At 32.5% G+C, this 24,829-nt stretch overlaps 2 protein-coding genes across 4 annotated transcripts in view; one reads left to right on the top strand and one right to left on the bottom strand.

The window, feature by feature from the left end:
• LOC143079396 (uncharacterized) overlaps positions 1-24,829 on the top strand; it is a 344,537-nt gene that overhangs the window by 172,251 nt on the left and 147,457 nt on the right. The window contains exons 1-2 of one of the 3 annotated variants that reach the window (XM_076254709.1): positions 16,330-16,582; positions 17,183-17,251. The exons of the other annotated variants lie outside the window; for them this stretch is intronic. Coding sequence (XP_076110824.1) covers positions 16,411-16,582; positions 17,183-17,251 — 241 coding nt within the window. The 5' untranslated portion in view covers positions 16,330-16,410. Of the gene's footprint in view, positions 1-16,329; positions 16,583-17,182; positions 17,252-24,829 lie in introns of those variants that run through there. 3 annotated transcript variants of the gene reach the window in all.
• Positions 21,881-24,620, bottom strand: LOC143079391 (uncharacterized). Its single transcript, XM_076254685.1, has one exon. The coding sequence runs from the start codon at positions 24,607-24,609 to the stop codon at positions 22,627-22,629; it is 1,983 nt and encodes a 660-aa protein (XP_076110800.1). The 5' UTR covers positions 24,610-24,620; the 3' UTR covers positions 21,881-22,626.

Raw genomic sequence — 24,829 nt, 5'->3', positions numbered from 1 at the left:
TGTTTGTAGATTATATCGGTCAGTATTTGAGGTACAATTGATCTGTACATCGAGAAGACGAAACATTTTGAAAGTTTAGATGGTTACACATATTAGTATTCACAACGGTTAGCTGTTTTTACATTATATTGGTCAGTACTTGAGGTACAATAATTGGAAATTGAAAAAATCCCACCTGCGCTTTCTTAAAAATATTTTTTACAGAGTGGTGTAATACTTTTGGGACAAATCATAGAAAACTCAAAATATTGACATTTTTATTTTGAAGGGGTCTTGAATTCTTTTGGAAGCTTCCGAGATACTAATTTTTAACCTTTTTTTAGATGAACCAAATCACTACTTTACTTTTAAATTGATGACCCATTTTTTATGCCCCACCTACGATAGTAGAGGGGCATTATGTTTTCTGGTCTGTGTCTCCGTCCGTCCGTCTGTTCGTCCGTCTGTGCGTCCGTTCGCTTCAGGTTAAAGTTTTTGGTCAAGGCAGTTTTTGAAGAAGTTGAAGTTCAATCAACTTGAAACTTAGTACACATGTTCCCCATGATATGATCTTTCTAATTTTAATGCCAAAATATAATTTTGACCCCAATTTCATGGTCCACTGAACATAGAAAATGATAGTGCGAAGTTCAGGTTAAAGTTTTTGGTCAAGGTAGTTTTTGATGAAGTTAAAGTTACATCAACTTGAAACTTAGTACACATGTTCCCTATGATATGATCTTTCTAATTTTAATTCCAAATTAAAGTTTTGACCCCAATTTCACGGTCCACTGAACATATAAAATGATTGTGCGAGTGGGGCATCCGTGTACTATATGGACACATTCTTGTTTCAGTGTAGTTTCATCCCCCTTCTTGCCATTTGAGGCATAAAAACATGAAGAAATAAACTTGAAAAAGGTATAAAAAATAGCAAGTTACACACTGTCAACACTAGGGACTATATTTGTAAGTATGTTCCCGGACCAATATCAACTATGGTTACATCTGGTTACCTTACACCGCTGTTCATATGTTGACCTAGGTTACCTCTGGTGACCTTGAACACATTTTGACTATGCTTAATTCTGGTTCAGTTACAATGACGCTCTGGTCACATTTCACACTCATTTTATTTGGTAACATCTGGTCACCTTGTACATAATATATTCACTTTGTTGACCTCTGGTCACCTTACAAGAATGCACACATACCACAATCATTTACTTTGGTTGCTACTGGTCACCAAACACATATATTGAATTTGGTTACCTCTGGTCACCTTGGACATATTTTGTCTAGTTTTACCTCTAGTCCAGTCTCAATGATGCTCTGGTCAAATTACACTCTCATTTAATTTGGTAACCGCTGGTCACCTTATATATTTATGCGCTCCTCGTAGTAATGTTTAGTCGCGTAGTACCTATTGTGAGAACCGGTATAAATTTCGCGGGTAGTATATAAGAAAAGGGTCTCGATTTTTCAGTTATCGAGATTAGGCGGTAACCACGTTGATTGCTACAGTGTACACTTATTTACAGTAGTGTAGATTTGTTATGTAATTCAGAGACCAAATTGATGTGTACTAATTATTATATGTGTTTATTTTTAGAAATTCTGTAAGGCCAGTTACAATGATGCTCTGGTCACATTGCACTTTCAGTCGTTTTATTTGGTAACCTCAGGTCACCCTGTACATATGTTCACTTTGTTGACCTCTGGTCACCTTACAAGAATGCACAAATAACACAATCATTCACTTTGGTTACTACTGGTCATCATATATTGACTTTGGTTACCTCAGGTCACTATTTATTATTACATGTTCAGGACGATCACACTTGCGTACGGATTTGTCTACTTAGCGTCAAGTGCAGAGAAATTTTATCTACCTATATCATACTCTGATGAATATTGATGAGTATTATCATCACAACTTTGGACAGCCTTTGTTTTCTTGAGATACACATCAACACTACTTCAAGACTGGAAGTGCAAAACTATTCTACCTACATACACCCAGATATGATAAATGTTAATGTATTGTCATAATTGTTTGGAAGGCTTTGTCTACATGAGGTTCATATTATTTGAACCTAAAGTATAGACCAATTAAATTTTCATACATACTGTAAATCGATGCCTCGTGTAGAGAGTTCCATTTGCAGTTCAAATTTAAATTGCCTCGAACTTTATCTTAGATGGTATATATTACAGCTAGGACCTTGGTACTCGTTTAATACATGTATATATATACATGAACATCTATTAGGAAATCTAAACTGACATCAGATTTACACTCATGGATTTGTGTAACATAGTAGCATATTAATTTTGTGTTTGTTATTTTTTGGAGGTCAAACGACCCCGATGACTTCCGTACACTATATACAGAATTAATGGCAAATCATCGGCACAGACCTATCTAATGTATGGTCAAGCTATATTTTTATTTATTGTGGTCTATTAGACAGATATTGTTAAATTTATTTTTTCACAAGGGCAAATAAATACACATTTAAAATTTGATTATACATCTTCAAATACAGCAAATATGACATGTTGACATGTTGCCACACATTAAAAAATGTTTTTAAAAATTGCTTTACACCTTTTGGGAAAATATTGTGTACGCGTTTTTCCAAGGGCAACTAATCTAAATGAACGACCATTCTTGCACCTGAACAACCGCTATGGTATTAACCGTCAACAAAAAGATGCAAACAATTAAATCCTTGAACACTGTCATCCTGAAGAATATACTACACTGTCAGTATACAGGACACCAATGTCATTGTGATTTGCACATCTTAAAATTTTTAATTATGTTTTATATAGTATTGTCTGATTGGAGAATCTTCTGTACAAAATACCGTCAGACATAGTGAAAAAAATATATGATAGGATATGTCAGGATATTTGGGGCACATGACAGGAACTCGCAATAATTTACTGAATTAAATGTGTTTGTGCTTTCGATTTCATATATAAATTATTTAATGTGTAACACAAAATAGAGGGGGACAAGGGGGCTCCCAATAACAGCAAAACAGCAAATTGATTTGGCTAATAACAGATAACAAGGAATTAAAATGGACAAAAACAGATAACAGTAAATGAAATCAAAAACAGATAACAGTAAATGAAATATCAAAATAAGTCGGGACCTTGACAAATCCAGTATTTCTTATTACGGGTATAATCCTTTGTAATGAATTCCATTTTCTATGAACATGTTTTTAAAATTATGTATCTAGAATGTGTTTACTACTCAATATCTTTTTTTCACTCGTTTACAGGACGTATTATGGAATACTGTTGTCCGTCTGTCGTCAATATGTCGAATTTTATCTCCAACACTCTTTAACCAATTTGCATAAAACTTTTGGAAATTGTTTATATCTATTGACGTGTTTCATAAATTTCTGATTTTAAGATTCTGAGTAATGGGGTCAGTTTATTCAATAAAAATGGTGTTTTTTTTTGTTTTTTTGATAACTTAGTATCTCAAAAATCCTTTCACAAATTTGCAAGGAATTTTGGTGAATTGTTAACATTGTAATTTAAATAGTGTGTAATAAAATTGAGTATGGAAATGAAGAATATGTCAAAGAGACAAAAATGATATCTAGTAAAAATGCAAGGGCTGAACATTATGGTATTCAATTCACATAGTTCTTGTGTTTGTTGCTACTAAAAAATGACCTAAAAGAGTTTGAATATATATATTCGCATTCCTAAATGCCCATTTAATGAGGTGTGTGAATTTTTCTTAATAAGACTATGAGGCAAAGTGGTCAGTAGATAGGGTAGAAAAATCAAAAGCACCAATTATACATTATAAGCATGCAATTTATCAAGTATACCTCGAACCAATTTTGACACTCCAAAAGTAATTTATTCCATTATTTTCAAAGGCTCAGTTTGAACAATTTTTTATCAGGCTATTGATTGGACCAAGTGTACTAGTAAGTAGAATACATATTTAAGTAGGGGAGTAATGGCTTAAAGACGAAATAAATCTTTGTTTGTAATAAGCTATGTGCTGCCGCCCGAGTTCGAGACCCAGTATATGGTTGGAACTTTCATTGTACAATGTGTCTGGTTCTTCTTTGAAAAGAATCACAGAGCTTAGTCAATGTGCCATGCATATTATATAAAAGGCTAACTGGTTGTAAGGACCTAGTCCTTAATTGAGATTCTTGTCAGATATTCCTGGCCATATGTTTTCCTTTTTGTCATATTAATAATTGTTCTGATTTAATATGTTGGTACGGGAAACAAGGAACATTATCCTCATACAAAAAAATCAGATAATTCTAAATACATGTTCCAAAAAAATGGAATTTATTACAAAGGATAATTATAAGATATACTGGAATTGTCCTGGACCTCACTTCTGTAATGGGTATATGTTAATGGAATCCTTCTCCGAACAAATGCACTATATTACCATGGCAAGCCGTTCTCGTCAAAACTATGTTTAAACCCTTTTTTCAAAAAAAAAAAATACACACTGGGATTTAAAAACCTAAAATAACACACTGAGAAATCGAAATTACACACTGAGATTTAAAAAAATAAAAAACACACTGAGAATTCAAAATTACACACTGAGATTTTAAAAAGACACACTGAGATGAAATAAATTGAATAATTTGTGTCCGATTTCGAAAACCCGAATATAAAGAAACGAAATGTTATATCCAGGAAGAATAGTTTAAAACGAAGGATGACAAGTTATAGAAATTAAGGTTGAGACAGAACAACAAAAATGACCATTATATTTATATATATGAATACAAAAAAAATAATCAGTGTCGAAATTTTAGTGAGGCAATTGCCTCACTTAATTGCCTCACTTGCCTCAAGGGTAGCTACGGCCTTGCGGTAATATAGTGCATTTGTTCTTTGTCACAAATTCCTCCATATAGTGAATATAGTTTATTCATATTTTATTATGGGGCCGCATCGACTTGGGGCCGGATCGACGTGGGCCGAATAGACTTATAATAACAATCTGTGAACTTTATATCGTGTGAGACAATAGTTTAGACAAAGGAACTTTTAGTGATATATTTGATTCTTTTTTCCGAACACCACCACCAATCTTTTCATTTGGTAACCTTATACCTGTTTACGACAGGGTGCTCCGAAGTCAACGGAGGAATTTACCAGCACAATAACAACAACAACAATGGCTGTTGACAATTATCACTCACTTATTTAAAGTTTATTTTAGATTTTAGCAAGTGTATATATATTCACGGAGTGTGTACATACTTAAAGACTTTTATCCATATTACCCTCAAAAGAGGGGTGTTCCTAACAGAGGAAGCTCATACGAAGAAAAGAAGGTAAATCAATAGAAAGTAGAATTGCGTATTTTTGGATTATTCTATTTTTAGAAAAACCAATACACAGAAATGCACTATTTATAAATGTTGTTTCTTGAAGTTGTTATCTAAATAATAGGAAATTGGATCGGGAAAGAAGCAATTAGTGAAGAAATTGATCACTACTTCGAAGTTTTATAAATATCTACACAGTAGTGAACATTTTAAATTTACTAGTTAATAAATTTTACTAAAACTGAAGAATATCCTCATCTCATGGGCTTTTCGTGCTATTAATTTTTTATGACATCACAATTTTAATTGAGAAAGCAAGCATAGTACATATTCATGCATTTATAAAGTACGAAAACATTGATCTGATCATATGTGGGGAAGAATATTTAAAACTCTTTAAAACTACCTGTCAATTAACAACATTCAATCGTAAAAAAGAAACCCAGAATATGTATGCAGGCTTTAGAAAAAAGAAGACTATAGATGCTCAGAGTATAGATGTAAGGGGACGGGTTTAAATGACATGTACATTATGTAGAAATGAGACAATTCTATACAGGAGACCAGATGACCCAGAAATAATAACTATATGTCACCCCGTAAGCCTTTAACAATGAGCAAAGCCCATACCGCTTAGTCAGTTATAAAATATAAATGTACATGCAAATATTATTATAATATAGCCGTCTAGGGTTTTAAAACGCGTATCACATGTTTAGAATCATATTGTTCAATTAAGAAATTATGCTTCTTTTAATAATTTAATTGAGTTGTAAAAGTGTTGACTGAAGCACAATTAACTTGTACGAAGCGGTTTGTTCGCAAAATATGCACACGATCAACAATATAAAATCCCCCTTCCCTTTTACCGCCAAAAAAAAAAAAAAAAATACAAAAAGAGGCATTCATTTCTTATAATTATATTTCTATGCTAATAAAACAACACAAAAAGTGTGATCAAGTTTTTCTTTTATATACCAGTGCACTTTTTTTTGCAGCACGTGTCAACTCCAATTTAACATATAATTTTGATATTCCTTATGTATTTTTAATTTCAGACAAACTACTCGTAATTTCTTGAAAGTTTTTGATTACATTTCATTTTTTTCTACAAATATAACTTCCTTGCCAACAGAACAGCCGTTTTGTTTGTTTATTAACAAAGACTTCCGAAAAGAAATGTTATTCTTATCCTTAATATATACGCTGACTTTAACGACCTTATACTTGTTTAAATACAAAATCAAGAGATGTTCCGGTGATTGCGACTTAAGTAGTAATTTAACAATATTTTTTTTTAAAAATTGTATAAGAAGGCACAAAATTTAAAGTAGGCACGTATACATTTTGGAGGCCGAGTTTACACATTTCCCGATTTTTTATTGAGTTTAAAGTAACATATTTATCTTAAATTGTTATAAAAAACATATTGTACGTCCAAACAATATTAATATAACATCAAGATTTTCGATAATAACCGATTTTTTAAATTCTTTGAAAATGCTGAATCATGCTTACTTTAGTAGCTGTTTTAACGCATCGGGACTTTGGTAGCAATTAGTTAGTATATATATATATATATATATATATATATATATATATATATATATATATATATATATATATATATATATAAGTTTATGTTCGCGGTTTGTTCATTTTGTGGATAACAAGTAGTGATTCTTTTGTTTATGAGATGGTGTTGGACAGGCGTATCATGTTGCTTTTTTATCATATTGTAGCTTTTCCCCTTGTGTGATATGTAATGCTGTAAAAATAACTATCCCTAATATACAATATTGGATTTAATATTACTATTCGTTTTGCTTTACTTTTTCTATTTTTTTGAATTCATACTAATGACTTAATCATGAACATAACACTTCATACATTGAGTGTATCCGAAGCCCTTAATTATTTAATCTTTATCAAGAACACTAGAAGGAGAAAACAAACATTTTATTAATCATGTCAGTACCGCAGCACTGACTACTGAGCAGATGGAACCATCGCGGAATTACATTCAACCACCAGTGGTGTCGACCCAGAGCTAGTAATCCAACTTCTGCACAATTCTTATATCTGAACAGTGAACAAATAGATGGTGTTCTTCTTTGTTTTTGAATCCTTTGAGAAATTAAGAGATCAATGTGATCCCCTATTACCATTCGGTATCATGTAATAAGCACTCTGTCGTCCGTTAATACCTTTCGTTCGAGTATCCGAAACAAAAGGTTTCATAACTTTAACAGCCCTTGCTTGATTTAAAACAAATAGAAGATTCGGGAATGAAAAAGAAGCTTAATGCATTTGGAGTCAATAGGTTAAGGATTTTACAAAAAATTAGTTTGGAAAAACTTCGAATGGTTATTTAGTTTCTCTTGCCTGATTGGATTAAAGATAATTCAGACGGAAGTAAAAGGAAGTGGATAGAAGGTTAAAGATTTTGTTTGATCGATGTTCAAATGATAAGGTCTTTCTTACTTATAGAAATAGTTGGAAAAATGGTTTCCGGATGGTCATTTGATTTTCTCTTGCAAGTCCGGAATTAAACAAACAAAGACGGAGGCTATAAGAAATTGAGAACAGCCTACTGATTTTTTGAATCAGCACATGTCAAATGTCAAGGTCACTGTTACTTAAAAAGAAATGTTGATGTCTAAATGGTATTTAACCCTGAATTGTAACAATATTCATACAGATGCAAATGAGCAATACTAGTACATTTTTATTGTCTCCAAAGGCAAATTTTATTTTGAAACCTTGAAATACAAATGTTTCCAAATGGATTTGCAGTATTTAGATCATTATTTTGCAGTGCTTATTTACTTGTTTGTCATGTTAGGTTTTTAACTCAGCATAGATACCAGTCTTTAAATTTTGCACGCCGGACAAGCGTTTCATATACATTAGCCTCACCAGTGACGCATTGAAGAAAAAAAGAAAGGCAAATTACGTTCAAAGTCGAATGGCATTAAGGAACCTAAATCCTGAAAAATTTCCCCCTAAACACAGTTTATGTTAAAAATAAAATTACAAAATTACTGAACTCCATCTAAAACACAAAATGGAAATTCTTACATATGACACAAATGGAAAACAACAGTCATATTTCTGACTTGGTACAAGCATTTCCTCTGGTAAATTAAACCTAGTTTTGAAGCTAGCAAAACCTCTCATTATAATGACAACGATGTGTGAACAAAACACACAAGATATAATAGGTACAAATGTAAAAAATAAGGGTACAAATGTCAACATTGTGTTATTAACTTAATCACTATAAAAATATACAACTAAGTCAACAAAGAAAAACAAAACGAATATTAGCTGTAGACACTCTATAGACAAAGAACATAATAAAAATGGAAGACAAGAATACAAAAAAGTAACCATAGCACAATACCACAATGTCGGGATGTAAGGGATATAAGCCGATAACAGTCCATTTTGAAAAAATAATTTCTATGAAATATTGGACAACTGTCCAATATTTTACAAAATGGACTGTTATGTGGCTTATATTTTACTTGAGATCTAGAAAATATCCAACAACAGATGAATGGTACGACGATTTCCAATAGGGGTCCAGATACAAAAGAGAGTGTTAGAATTGTGCAAATCTGCTGAAACTCTACAAATAGTTACCTACGTACGACGGCAGCGACAAAGTTATGTAATAGGTGAACAGCTAATTGCAGGAAAAAAACTGGTCATTCTGTATTGGGTTAATGTGGGTACAAGAGGATATGCGATGGGCAGCTTAAAGTTGTAGATAGCGTTTCAGATTAAGACATCTAACTGATAACGAGCATTGTCAACAAAATTGACGCTATGGGAGACGACCCAAAACTTGAGAATTACCGTGAAATAAGCATGGTTGTTCAGAGGTTGTCGTTTGTTGATGGGGTTTATATTAAGTGTTTCTCGGTTCTCGTTTTTCATGTTTTTATATTTTTAGGTTAGACCGTTATTTTTCCTGTTTGAAGTATTTTTACACTAGTCATGCTGGAACTTTTATAGCTTGCTGTTCGGCGTCAGAAAAAGCTCCGTGTTGAAGACGTATTTTTACCTATATTTTTTAATTGGAGTGAGAGTTGTCTCATTGTCACTCATATCACATCTTCTTATATCTGTCGATGCTAGAAGTGTGAAAAAACCGTTTTGATGATTGATAAACAATACCTTGTGGAAGGTTGCGTAAATAAAAATGTTTTTGTGTAATTGCCGGCATTTGTTCTTTCGTTGTATTTTTTGACAGATGTGAATTAAAGGTTTATTTCTAGTCATTGGGCCGTCATTTACCTGTAAGAATCAATATTGCTACCCATGAGCTGTCCAATATTTTTAAGAAAGGAGAGAGTTATTAAAATTATTGGAAGTTAACATTATGTTTTTTTAGGTGAATGATAGACCAATCCTTCAAATAAAGAACGAGAACAACAACAGGAAGACTTCACAACAATGTTTCAAGTATGAATACTGGGCCTGGCCAAAAGGATATTTCCAAATAAATTTAACAGTAGCTTTAAGGAATATGCATAGAAAAATAAAAAGAGCACTCTAACACGTAATTAAGATCATATAGGACGTCATTACCTAGAATCTATAGGTGAAGACCATCGTGCATTATTTGTAAAAATGGACTGAATATTAATCAACGAGGTCATTGCATCTTCCGATGAACTGTTATAGAAAAAAGGACATTACCATCTTTTCATAACCCAGGTTCATCAACTTCCGGATCACACACTGGTCACTTTTATAATGTCTGAGTAGTCGCTGCAAGCTGCAATAGAATGGGTTGGGAAATGTATATCCCACTTGCAGGTAAATATGTAAAGAAGATGTGGTATGCTTGTCAAATAAACAACTGTCCACAAGAGATCTCATGACACACAAATTAACAACTATATATATGTCACCGTAAGTCCTTCAACAATTAGTAAAGCCCATATCGCATTGCCAGGTTTAAAAGCTGCGAAAAGAAAAATGTAAATTAATTCAAACAAGAAAACTGACGGCCTATTGTATAAAAAAAATAATGAACGAAAAAATATAAAATATAACAACAAACGGCAACCACTGAATAACAAGTACATTTCCTCTACGATGGGCAAAGTTAATATTTCAAAATTTAAACAATCTCGTGTCATTAAGTCCTGAGCAAAAAATTCCTAGGCATTTCGACAAATTCAAAATTTTGTAAACAGTTAATTCATAATTATGATCATATCAAAGATAGTTCGTGTCAACTTACACGTGCTGTCTACTGGGCCACAACCAGAATCTACATCGACAAAGTAGCTGCTAATAAACGTTTTGTTGATACCAGGCTTCTTATTATGCACGCCATATACATGTTTCGTCTTAAAAAAACCTCGAAAGTGACGCTCGAATATTAAAAGTTAAAAAAGCGGAAAAATATGTGAAAGAGCATTTGTGACCCTAAAATATGAAATTTGTGGCCAAATACAACCAATGGTAGATATTTTTAAATTGTATTTTTATATTCTATTAGTAATCAGTAAGGTTATTGATAATTATGACCAGATAAAATGTGATTTATGTCAACACAGCCTTTATCAGCAAAAATAACAAGCGAGCTGATATTCGTGCGCAGTATCAAACAATAAAATGCCGTTTAATTTTTATCGACAATTTGTCTTTGGTTGAGAATTATGAACATAATGAATAAACTAGTATAACTACGTTTACGCGCGCATTTCATAACGCGGATGGACATAAACACGTGATGTTGCTGAACTGATACCTGACGTCATTGCCATATGTTTTCGAGTATCAAGTACTGCCTATGGTAGTGTGGAACAAATATGAGGTAGTAAGATCAAGGGAAACATATACAGATTGCCGATAATAAGTAGTAATAACTTACAGAGAACATCTCAAATTTCACATATTGTTGACCATTTGATGTATAGCTGTGTAATGATGATAAAAACTATGATATTATCTTGTTGACCTACTTTTTAAACAATAAGATTTAATTTTGTTATGACCAATGAATTGTTTTACTTAGTTTACTGGACTTTTGACCTTAAAAAGTGGAATATGCTTCGTTATTATAATTTTATAATTGTATTTGGAAGCAACAATTTCTAAATAATTTTAAAATCGTTGTAAAAGTTCAGGCCTAGTTACATACAGTTACATACGCTTGTAATAAGGAATGGCGAGTTTTTTGTTTCATTTCATAAATGTCCAATTGGAAGATTTTTTTTGTTTTAAACAATGCGTTATATATTTTGCATTGTTCTGGTTTTTTTTGTTCATTGACCATATATGCCGCAGATCACTTGTGCAACTCCGGCTTCAATAATGTTCAAAGTGTTTTCACAAATATGATTCCAGAAAGATCCCCGCGTTTTTGGGCAAAATTTCAAATGTACTTCAAAGTCCTAAAAACATTGGATCTCAAAGGAAAAATTCAATAGCGATAAAATAAAATACTTACACTCGTATAAGACTTTAATTTTTCTTTATCATTATTGAGAGCATTTCTAAAAATTTCCATACATATTGTTACAATTGTTTTAAAGATAGTATGCATTTGCTTCGAATATTTAATTTTGATGAAGGGGTTTTCCTTGTGGATGTTAAGGTGATATCTAGTACATAATATTTTATTTTCGTTTTACCTAACAACGGCAACTGGACATTACACAAAATATGTAAATAACGGTGTCCTTTATATTTTGTCATACCTTCTAATTGGTTTAAAGTTTAGAATGTGAAGTTTCTGACCAGGTAAGAGTTGTTTCTTTTGATATTTTGAAAAAAATAGAAAAAGAGGATAATAATAAAAAAAAAGCAAATATCTACCTACAATCAAACCATGCATTGTTTACGGATACAAATATATTAAATATTGTTAAGAATGTCATCAATTCAAAATTCTACTTATATTTGGCATTATAGCTCATCAAGTACCTCAGTATATTTACATACTTGGCCTTCACAATTTGTATTCTAACCGTTCTTAATGAGATAAATCCAAAAAAAGTGCTTAGGACGCACCAAAATTATATATTATCAATTTCAAATAACTCATTCATTACGTTTACAATTAAAAGAAATAAGAGGTCTGCCTTTTTCAAAAAAGATAAGATATTTAAATATGTTTAGAATCGGACTTCTTTTGAACTGAGTTTTACTGTGCGTATTGTTGTGTGTTTGTTTTTTCTACAATGGCTAGGGGAATAAGGGAGGGTTGGGATCTCCAAAAACATGCTTAACCCCGTTTCATTTTTGCGCCTGTCCCAAATCAGGAGCCTCTGGCCTTTGTAAGTCTTGTATGATTTTTAGTTTCTTATGTATATTTCGAAGTTTAGTATGATGTCCGTTATCACTGAACTAGTATACATTTTTGTTTAAGGGCCAGCTGAAGCATGCCTCCAGATACGGGGTTGCATTGAAGACCCATTGGTGGCCTTCGGCTGTTGTCTGCTCTTTGGTCGGGTTGTTGTCTCTTTGACACATTCCCCATTTCCTTTCTCAAAGTTCTCATCAATTTGGAATTTCTACTATATGTAAGCTCGTGAAAAATATACATTCGATCGACTTATACTATTATCATATATATTTGAATGTCTCATTTCCCTATTAAAAATCGGACCTAATGAAATGTTAATCATGTGTCACTACATGCTAGCACCATTGCGGCCGAATGTTGTAACAAGTAGTTGTAAGTTCTTACTGAGGGATGTGTATTATCAAATCAGTGTGTAAAGGCGATTTTATGGGTAAAAAATAACTATATTATAAAATGGTTAGTATATGAGGTTTTGTTTATGTATATATCATAAAAGCCCTTTTTGAAATTTAAAGATATATTTTCAGGATAAATAACAAGGACGAGACAGTTACAGCGTGTTTAAAAGATGATAGTCTCAATATATCTGTAAAGAGATTGCTATCAATAAATTATTCTTGGAAATAGTTCACCTTTAACACAAAAAAAACATGAAATTAAAAAAATAAAACTGTTGCAGAATTTGCATCAATATAGATTTGAATGTAACACCTGTTCAGGTATTGATATAGGGTGTAGGAATTTACATTTTTCCCGATTACATTCAAGTTTAAGATAAAGTTTCATGTTGGCATCGATAATGTTGGATCAAGAATTTTCCTCTAAAAGTTTTGCATTGTTATTTTCTTTTTTATTCGTCAATGTGAAGGTGTCATTTTATGAAAATAGAAAAGTAAACATAATCTGCCTCGATATAAGCTGATCGTGTGAACAATTAATGCAAATGATGAATGATATCCTACTCTTGAGATGCAATAAAAGATACGAGTTATTTGAAAATCACAAATGTGATGCATGTGTATTTGATTACACTGACAATTGTAATCTATCTGGTTAAGGCATGTATCTAATTTGTTATCTTCTCTCGTAGATCAAGGAGCCAGGTAGAATGTGAATAAACTCCACTTTTTTTTTTAATTTAATGCACCTTCTGCACTATAATATGTAATCATAGTTTGCAATATTCCATTTGTATTGTTTGCCTATCAAAATGCCCCCTAAATAATACAACTAGCAATCTAAAAGTGTTTCAGTCTAATTGTGTTTATTTTGATTTTAATGTGTACATTTTTTTAAATATCACAGAGATCTATCAGATCAACAATAATTGTGAAAAGTATCTAGCATTGCTATATTTATCGGCAACAATATACCTTAGATGCTAATGTTTCGAGGACTTCCTGGATTAAATATCTTTTATCCTTATATCGGGTTTTACAGGGATAATCTGTAAGAGAATGTCTGCAGCAAGGGACTTCAATCGCGTCTTTATTCTTGTCATTTGTATTAGATGCGCATTTTGTCAACAAAAGCCTCATCAATGACGCTCGAAAATTTAAAAGTCAAAATTACCACTATTTTTTTTTATTTATAAAGTGATAGGAGGAACCCTTTTTATTTTATTTTTTCTGCCCGATCATACAGCTCCAGACCTCAATTGAACTGAATAAAAATTATGCCATTTGGCTTCGTCATATTAAAATCAAGCACAATTCCAACCATTATGGGTTCAGTAATACCATCATAAAATATATGAAAAAAATAAAACCCGTATAATATTATCTAATAATAGAACATAGTGAATTAAGGAATAAATAATATTAAAATTAGAATACACGTTTTGAAGAAAGATGATTTTCGCAATGCTATCTTCCAACGTACTGGTCAATTACTTGTTTGTCCCGATGGTATTACCAGCTCAGTAGTCAGAACTTCGGTCCTGACATGATTTCTAACAAATCTTTGCCAAAAAAGGAGCGAAAGATACCAGATTTAACTTGATTCCACTCTTTTGCTTTTAATTTAATGCATCCTCCATATTATAGTTTGCAGTATTCTATTTGTATTTTTTGCCTATCAAAATGCACTCTAAAAAGAAAATTAGCAATCTGAAAGTGTTTCAGTCTAATTGTTTTTATTTTAATTTCATTGTGTACATTTTTTTAAATATCGCAGAGGTCTATCAGATCAACCAAAATTGTGAAAATTTTCTAGCATTGATATATTTATCGGCAAAATTATACCTTAGATGCTGTTGTTTCGAGGACTTCCCTGATTAGATATCTTAATATTGTTTTTTAGAGCTAATCTTGAAGAGATTGTTCTGCCTTAAGAGACTTTAATAGAGTCATCATGAATATCAGGCTTGGCATTTTCTTCGCTAGACGCGCATTTTGTCAACAAAAGATTGATTGACGCTTGAAAATTAAACCTGATTTATGACAGTAAAAGTATGCAGTCTTAAATTTTTGCCATGCATTGATTAAAAATATAGTTTTTCCTTTATATAAGATCAAAGAATAGCAAAATTATGAAATTGTCAGTTAAGATATACTAAAAAGACCAACAATGGAATATAATAGAACATTGGGTTGTGTTCCAAAGTATTTTGTGAATGCTTGTTTTCCAATTAAAAGTATGATATAAAAGTTATCCCTAAAGAGAATAGATTTAATGTATAAACAGATACAAAAGATGTATCGTAACAGATATATACTTAATATGAATAACTTTTATAAAAATAGCTTTTAAGGGAGAGAAAGGGTTGTAGAATTCAGGGTTTAATCAGATGCATGTTTCAACAATCAGTTATATATTAATGGCATGTTAGAACTATATGTTATAAATAACTGTTGTCATTACAGGTATAGAACAACTAATTCAAGCCCGGTCGGAAAGAACATACATGAAAAATTTATACATGTCAAACACAATGGTTCTTACGCATATCTTTATCTTTGTCAGTAGGTGAAATATTTAGTAGTTTTTGGTATCAAATAAAATTATAACAGGAGGGCTCATTTGCAATGTTGTTCAGATCAGAAGTACCTGTTTTTTGTTCTATCAACCATCTGTGGACCAGTACGCTCTTATATGCAATGTATGTGGAATAATCAGCACAAGTCAAGATAAGTAAAATTAAAATTGAGAATGGAAATAGGGAATGTTTCAAAGAGACATAAACCCAACCAAAGAGCAAACAATAGCCGAAGCCCAACAAGGGGTCTTCAATTCAGCCAGAAACTCCCGCATCCGGAGGCGTTCTTCAGCTGGCCCCTACACAAAAATGTATATTAGTTCAGTGGTAATAGACGTCATACTAAGGTTATAGTTTTGACATTCAATAACTGCCACTGTATTCAAACTTGAGACAAAGTAGCCATTAATTTGTAGAACTTAAATAAAAAAAGCAATGGGGCTTTGAATCAAATATATATAAAATGCAAGGTTGAAAAAATATACTTATTCTTTGAAATTTATAGAATTAAGTGAAATGTAATTTGATTTGAATTATCAAAATATATTGTTACGCTATCATATTCATTCTACACGCCATATCTACATTAAAAAAAACATTGATCAATCCATTATATAAGATAAAATAAAGGTACTGCATGAAGACATAATAAAATTTCTGGAAGTCATAAAGGTATAATGAAATACGTACTTATGTTATTTTACTCATTGCGTTGTTATTTTTATTGATATTTTATTACATTATGTGATTACTAGTACTCCATTTTCAGAATGTTCACATACAGCTTTGCCACTGTTATTGTTGCCTTGATAGTCAGTGCTTATGGACATGATTGTACAAAATACAGTCTGACACCATCAGACCAGTCTCTTATTGATATGATGAAGCACTACTTGCATACCTCACGGAAAGCGGATTGTCCTGTAGCACCGGCACAACAGGGTAAGCATATTTTGTTAGTACGAATACATCAATATACTGCTTTCAGATTACCAACTTTTGACTCTTAAGTTTATATTGTTTTGCGACTGGTAAACGACACAATGGTTGGACATTCAAACTCCATACAGCTTGATCGTTTAGGTCATACTTCCTTTTCTCTACAAAAAAGCGTGACAGATGTCCCAACTGTTTCGGAGTTTGGTTGGACATCGTGGTACGGAGTCAAATAAGTGCAACGTACAAGTGTCAATCAAGATTTCATTCGGTTCAATTTGTTAGGAAAATAAGCTGTTTCAATGTTCTTTACACAACAAGATAATCGGAAAACAGTAAACTTTCCTGACAAATTACACTGATTATATTTTTGATTTTACTTATTTTGGTTACTCTTACCTGACTGAGTACCAGGATGCCTGTTCCTTACAGACTTCTTTGCATTAAATCATAATTGTAAACGACAGATAGCCTATATATGACAAACACATTAAAGGTACTAGTAAGCCGTACAGTATTTTCAACAATATATATTGGTTACGACGGTCGAATCATCTCTTTGAATGTTTCATACTGTAAATTAACGCTTTGCTGTGTATTTTTAAGATATTGGGGTGACATATGTGAGATGGGGGAAGCAAACTTGTCCTGAAAATTCGGACACTGTATATACGGGTATGTGTTTTTTTTTTTGTAATTATCATTTTTAGTCAATTGGAGTTAGAAAGTAAATGTCTGGTTCTGCGTGTCAGTCAAGTGCAAAGCAATATTCATATTTATTTACATTAACATGTTAGTGTCCAGATATCCATACAATGTTCACCTCTAGAAATTAACACCAATATAATATCATTGTCATATTCGTTTTCATATACTTTTTTTAAATATATTATCTATGTAACTCACCATGTTTGTGCTGTTTTACATGCCAACTAAAAAAGTTCGAACTTCCTTATCATATTATTATTTGTGACATCAATTCAAAACAACGGATACAATGCCAATTTAACACGGAAATTGTATATAAGGGGAACATTAATTTATTTGAAAATTGAGTTTACAATTATTATTCTATAGCTATCAATCGAAATCTACTTATTGCTATTGTTTGAACACAGACGTGACTATAAGCAATAACAAAAAGCGGAAACAGTCCGATATGCCATTTAAACTATATCAACAAACTGGTGTTGCAAACTTCAGTATACGTCATGTAGTCTAAAAGAAGTTGATATCAATAACGTGGGCTTCGTCATCAAGTCTGTCGAGTACACTTTATACATTGTACTCAAAATTATGTTAGCGTTACCAATACCTAAATTTGATATAAATAGTGTGAAAATGCTCACAGCGATTGATTGTACGCCCTGGTTTTCGTCTCCATATCAAGTAAGTATATTTGCACCTTTCTATATCAAAGTGACTTTGGTATATTTTGGTATGTTTCCTTTCATTCTTTTCAGCAGCGGATAGATACAGAGGTAGTTTAAATGAAACATTATTATTGTACATTTAACTCTTTATCTGTCACTGACGGATATATACATGCGGTATTTAACACTGTTAAGGTTCATGTGGACCCTTCGGCTAAAAGTAAAATGGCTGCATTTTCATCTCAAAATTTACTCTGAGTACAGACAAACCTGTGCATCTAGAAAGTTTTAAGATATAGCATGCCCTAGATAAATAGAATTCAAATGTATTGTATGATTTAGAAAATTCAAAACTTAACTGGATTTTGCATGAAGTGCACTTTTTTTCGTCCCTGCAGAAGATAATAAAATTAACAAACAGTTGAGTTTCTTTGTTGAAATCACTTTTTTAAACCGAAAAAAAGTCAAGTTGAAAATAGGTGCATTTTAATGGAATCGTTACTCAAAATATTATGAAACAATCAACATGTAATGAATATACATGATGCATCATCAATATTTAACAAATACGCCCACCTGCACTTGAAAAAAGCATGAAGACAGGGGTAATCTGTAATACATATGTGTAATTCAGAAGCTCTGACATTCCTTAGTGTTATGAATAGCTTTTGACTTCGTCACATAGTAAACATATTTCTGTTTGACTTTATAGTTTATACCTTACAAAGACACTCATGTCCTGGTATCGACAATTGTTAATAGAGTTCAAACCCGTTAATATAACGATATGAAATACCTATTAAGTTAAGAACTTTGTTAGTATGTTTTATATAAATGTTTTCAATATTAGCAGAGTGCATTGTTCACAGCAGTGTGAGTTCGATTTTTTCTTAGAAATTTAAACACAACTATTATATATGTATATATATTTTATTGTGAAACTACCCCTTTACAACGGGGGCAAGCGCCAGCGGGGTACTGACACCTGCGTCATCAAAAATGCATATCATAGTATTTACAAACAACATTAAATGATTGTAGTAAAAATGGTATAAGATACTTGCAAAAGGCTTTATAAGTCTTATAAATACATTAACGCTAAAATATCATAATAAATTGGTTATTTCGTAAAAGTAAATTACAGTGACAATTTCATATGCATAAATACTTTGAAATCTTTCATCCATAAAAGATTAAAAAAAAAAACTTAAAACTAAAAACGTTCACACACAGTTCAAGATATTATACATTGGAAATATTATCAATTTGAAAAGAAAGTTCATTCATTACGTCTACAAGGTAGTTTTTAACGATCTTATCTAAACTATTACCTAAGTCTAGAGAATACAAGTAGCCCAGATCACCTATCATGAACTGTATTTGTGATAAGGGTGGCAACTCTGAAAAACAGATATCCATTTTTAAATTCTCGAAACATGCTTGTATGTTAGTACTTTTTCTTTTTCTGATAGCCGAGAAAAAAAAGGACAATCTAACATAACGTGAAAGATATTCTCAATCGCATTTGAGGAACATAGCTGGCACTCATTATTTGTTGTCAGATTCATTCGTTGAAGCGTTGCATTTATAGGCAGACAATTCGTTCTTGGCAAAAATTTTAGCCTTGTTGAGCGGAAGTCGTCAACATTTGATAGATACGGCTGCTTACGACTAACACCCACAGAGGATTGGTACAAGTTTAATCTACTCTTTCCTAAAATATTACATAGTTGAGTATTGGTCGTTTCGTTACCATAAAATTTATTAAAGATGTTAACGTTTATGTTTCCATTTGCATAATGGTCAAGACCCACAGTCTGTAAAATAGTTTCGATATTTTCGATATATTTCCATTCATTACATTTAACAGGTACAATTTCATCTAGTATAATTTTAGACAGCCGATTATTGGGCAGGTTTTTAATCTAGCGAAGTATGCAATTCTTTGTCTATCCATAAATCTGTTTATTGACTCCCACCCAAATTCAGCTAGGAGCGCACATTTAGGAATATTCATTTTTGTGTGTTTAAGATTATTTTCCCTACTTTATATTGAAAACTTTCTAGTAATTCTTTACATTTCTGTGATGACGGGAACCATACTGAACATCCATATGTCAGTGATGGTCGAATAGCCGACATCCACAGAGAATGTCCAAAATTTATACGGTTAAAATCCCCATGTTCACCTAAAATACGAATTGCATGATTTATTTTCCGTTGAAAATTTTCTTTCAGGTACTGTTCTATATGGTATGTAGATTTAAGGGATCTTGAAAAATATACGCCTAAATATTTGTATTCATTTACTTCTTCAATGAGATCGTTCCCCAGATACTATTTTTTATCTGAGTCTTTCTTTTTACCTGTAACCAGAACCTTCGACTTGGATGAATTAAACTTTAAGCTCCATTTTGAAACACATTAATGCGCTATGTTTAAGAGAATTTGTAGCTCTTCTTCAGTGTTTCCTAATAGGATAATGTCATCAGCGAATAGAAGGCAGTTTATTAACTCAGAAGCGATTTTAATACCTTAATTTGCCCCCTTCAGCATATCAAACAGGTCAGTCATTAAGACGGAAAAAAGTGTAGGAGATAGGACGCATCCTTGTTTAATACCAAATTCTTGATCGAACCATTTAGACTCGTAATTACCAAAAAGGACTTAATTGCTAACATTCTTATATAATGCCCTGAGGATCTTCCAGCATTTACCCTGGATACCCTTTTTCCATAGGAGATAGAACAGTCCATCCCGCCAAACTTTATCGAAAGCCGATGAAAGATCAAGGGAGGCAAGAAAAGTCTTTTCCTTCCTTGACTTTTTCATTGAACAAATTCCGTTAAGTGTAAAAATGTGATCCTCCACCCTCCTATCTTTTCGGAAAGCACCTTGGGTTTCCGCAAGTATCCCTGTATCTTCAATATAGCCCATAAGATTACATTCAATTAGCTTACAGTATACCTTATATACATTTGATGTTAGAGATATACCTCTGTAGTTACTCAGAGAGTGTGTAGACCCACCTTTGTGTATGGGTGTAATGATTTCTTTATGCCATTCATTTGGGATTATTTCTAGATCTGTAATTTTTGTAAAAATATGCACAAGGGAGCTCAACAGGATGTCCCCATCATATTTAAGGAATTCGTTAGGAATGCCATCAGTACCACAGGCTTTTCCAGATTTGAGACTTTTCAAAGTCTGTGAAATTTTATTTTCGTCGAAAGAATCTGATATTAATATATTTTCGTCAATATTTGTAACAAGGTTTTTAACATCTTTTTCAAGTTCATCATTTTCATTTTGAAAGGAACCTACGGAGCTAAAATGCTTCGAAAGGGCATTATTTATCTCATCAGTATCCGTTAATATTTTATCCGAATCATGTGGATCGTTAAGCTCTATAGGACCTGTATCAGTTCGTTTTATTTTAAGAAAATTCCAAAAACCTTTCATTTATTTTTTGCATTTATACATTTATCATTAAACTGTCGGATTTTGGCTGATCTTTTTTTCCGTTTAATAGCGTCTTGTACTTGGGATTTCCGATTTAAATAAATTTCTTTAAGTCTCTTGCCAATTTTGTCATCATGCGCATGATATTTGTTATGGGTGCGGTTTAATCTATTTATAGACTTTTATATGAAGTTTTCGAGCTAGACATATGGAATGATCATCTGTGATCATCTGCCTATTGTTGAAGTCTGTATTTTGGTTTGTATTTTGCATCAAAATTTGATGGAGTATTATTGTCGTTTGGTGGCTGTCTCGTTCATCAGTGTTCATGTGTATCTCTATTTTTAACTTAAACAAAAGCTGAAATTCCATTCCTCTCGGTCAAGGAAACCGTGAAAATGTTGTTCAAAACCACACCGTGGTTGGTAGTATCACAAGTGCTGCCAATCCTACATAAAAGACACACTAGAAACATAGAAGTTTGTATTTCCTTTGAAATGAATGCATCTAATATCCAGTTTATTTGAACTTTGGTGGATAGCTGGCTCATTGGCAATCATCACTAGGGTAAAGCTGATGACCGTAACTGCATTCACGGTCATCCGAAGATGTCGGATGAAAATTAGGTCAATATCTGTATTGTCTGTTAAAGTGTTTCTATATCATTTTCTTTACAAATCATACATTTAATCCAGTTTCCTGTTCAATACACATTTCTCGGTAGTAATTTGTGATTTCCGTGTGACTCTTTTATAAATTTACATCTTTCCAATTTATGCTTTGTAAAGAAAATGATATATAAACACTTTAACAGACAGTACAGATACTGACCTAATTTTTCATCCGAAATCTTCGGATGACCGTGAATGCAGTTACGGTCATCAGCTTTATCCCAGTTAATCATACCACATATCTTACTATTCTTATATGTATTACCATTCCCACGATTCCCAAGATTTCATTGAACAATCATGCATTACAATTTTTTTTTATAATCCTTCCAATATCAAGTATTGTCTATGAAAAATAAAAGTTAAGCTATATAAATTATAAACATGCACTTATTGAATATTGATATACTTGTATTGTTGAAACAAGCTTTGCCATAGCATATCTTGTCATTTAAGCTAGGGTAAATTAAATTAAGTTTTTAATCTCTGTACGTATTCATTTTCATATGAAAGTAATGTCTTTTGAGAAAAAAAACCTATTTGTTCAGTAGGTAATATCATAAAGTTCTACATATTCATTTCCACAAATAAACAGAGTATTTTCAGATTTGTCCAACCAGATATCCCGCAATTCTTTTATTTTACTAGTATCGCACTTGTTCAGTAAGGTTCTACATTCTTTCCCATCTTCCGATATCAAATAGACATACCCAATTTTATCCCCGGCAAAAATAAAGCCTTTAGAGTTGACGACTACGCTGGTAATGCCTGACACGCCAGTAGAAAATATTTCCTTTCCATCAAGTGAAGTGCAAGTGACACAACTATGTTCGGACGCATGTATAAAACGACCGTTCTTGTAATCTATCGTTAGTGGGTATATTTCACCTGTATATCCATATGATCTATTCATTGAGAATGCTGCTTGCAATCCTTCGTCCAAATTATATAAATTCATTTTCTTGATTCCGGTTCCGACGTTAGCATAAAGGTAATTGTCTTTAATACAAATCCCGCACGAATAATCAGTTCTAGTGTTCTTTAAAGACTTTGGTTGCCCGAAGCGCTCATCATATCTAACAGTGTAAATATAATTGCAGGAAACATAAAGTGTCTTTTTCAATAGATCGTATGTTAATCGTTTACAGTCATTGGGAAAATTACATTCGTTAATTACTTTTCCTGTTGATGCATCTACAATAATCAGCTTGCGGGTTCCATTCTTGAACTTGCAGCATAATGCAATTGTCTGGTCTGAAGTACACACTCCCCCAAACAAATCGTAGCCAGGAAAAACGGGTGTAGTTTTTCGTTTTATAAGACGGAGATGAGGGAAGACAGTGCTGTCATGTAAATATGACCGATCTTTTAATATCCCGATATATTCCGTTACAAATTCTTTTCTTTTCTCAGTAACAAGTACATTCCCTAGTTTCTCTAATTCCAATAATCCCTGCAGTACGTTTTCAATATCAAACGTTGCTTTCACGTCAACGGTTCCACAAAAGGATTTTACAGATTTTTCAATTTCTGAAAACAATTCCGGTTTCGACTTTTGAAGATGAATAAAAAAATGTGTTTTAGAGCCGTAAGCTCGAATATATGTTGTTATACGGAGAAGTTCATTGATGCGATTTAAAAGTTGTTCTATTATATCTAATTTGGAGTCCGCGTCACCTTGGTGTTTATCTTCAATTATCTTCAGCTCTTTCGAGAATGAAATCAACAAATTATCTAATTGACTTTTAGCAGAATTAACCGAATCGACCACAAAGCTTTCAATACTGGAAAACGATTCTTTCAAAGTTGTCTTCTCGTCTTTTTGTATTTGTAGTAATTTTGCAGTACCTGACTGAATTTCAGTCAAGCTCGATTCAAATGAACAACTATCATCATTTTTACTTATGATGACATCGAGGGCTTGTACATCTTTGCAATGCATATGTTGAGACGTGACACACAGCATGCAGCAAAGTTGTAGGTGATCAAAGCAATATGCCTCGATTACTTTGGAACTGTGGACGGGACAGGCATCCGATATTTTACACAAATCGATTTTATTTTCAGTTGTCTGAATACTTTTGATATCTACAACTTTGTGATTCGTTAAAGATGTTATGAAACTATGCGTCTCGCAACAGTCGTCGCAATAGGCTTCGATACATTCACGGCACCATTTCGTCGCGGAAATGTTTTTCTTTTTTCTTTTACATATATGGCAGTCTTGGTTGTGCGGTTCTTTTGTAGTTTCAATTGGAGAAGATGTAGCACCGTTACGTTGTAAGGATTCAATCCACTGTTTGGTATATATTTCTACATTTGGGGGCGTGACAGTTGTTCGACATACAGGACACATATAATGTGCGATTTTATGCCCGGCACGTCGTTCAGTTGACAGAATATACTCACTGATACATTGAAAGCAGAAAGTGTGCAGACAAGGTAGCCTTCTAGGTGATCTCACTTGCTCTAAACAGATGGAACATGTTAATATCTCTTCTTCTTTCACATGACCTGATGTGGCCATAATACACTATATTGCTTGATTGTACATGTGTACTTAATTGATATTTTGTTTGATAAAACTAGATACTAGAATTATAGATAATAAATCTCAATGATTTTAATTGAATGTGGGTGATTAAGCAAATTCAACATACAAAACTATTTTATAAAGACGATGACAATGAAATGTAAATGAATTGTGAAGATATTTGAGTGTGACTGAAAAAAATAACAAATTTTGA

This window comes from Mytilus galloprovincialis, chromosome 6 (genome assembly GCF_965363235.1).
Source record: "Mytilus galloprovincialis chromosome 6, xbMytGall1.hap1.1, whole genome shotgun sequence".
NCBI lineage: Eukaryota > Metazoa > Mollusca > Bivalvia > Mytilida > Mytilidae > Mytilus > Mytilus galloprovincialis.
The sequence above is the reverse complement of the archived record's forward strand: the minus strand, read 5'-3'. Positions and strand labels throughout refer to the sequence as shown.

Bases quoted from the DNA above. Each gene is read 5' to 3' on its own strand.
- LOC143079391 (XM_076254685.1), bottom strand. From the start codon at position 24,609: ATGGCCACATCAGGTCATGTGAAAGAAGAAGAGATATTAACATGTTCC.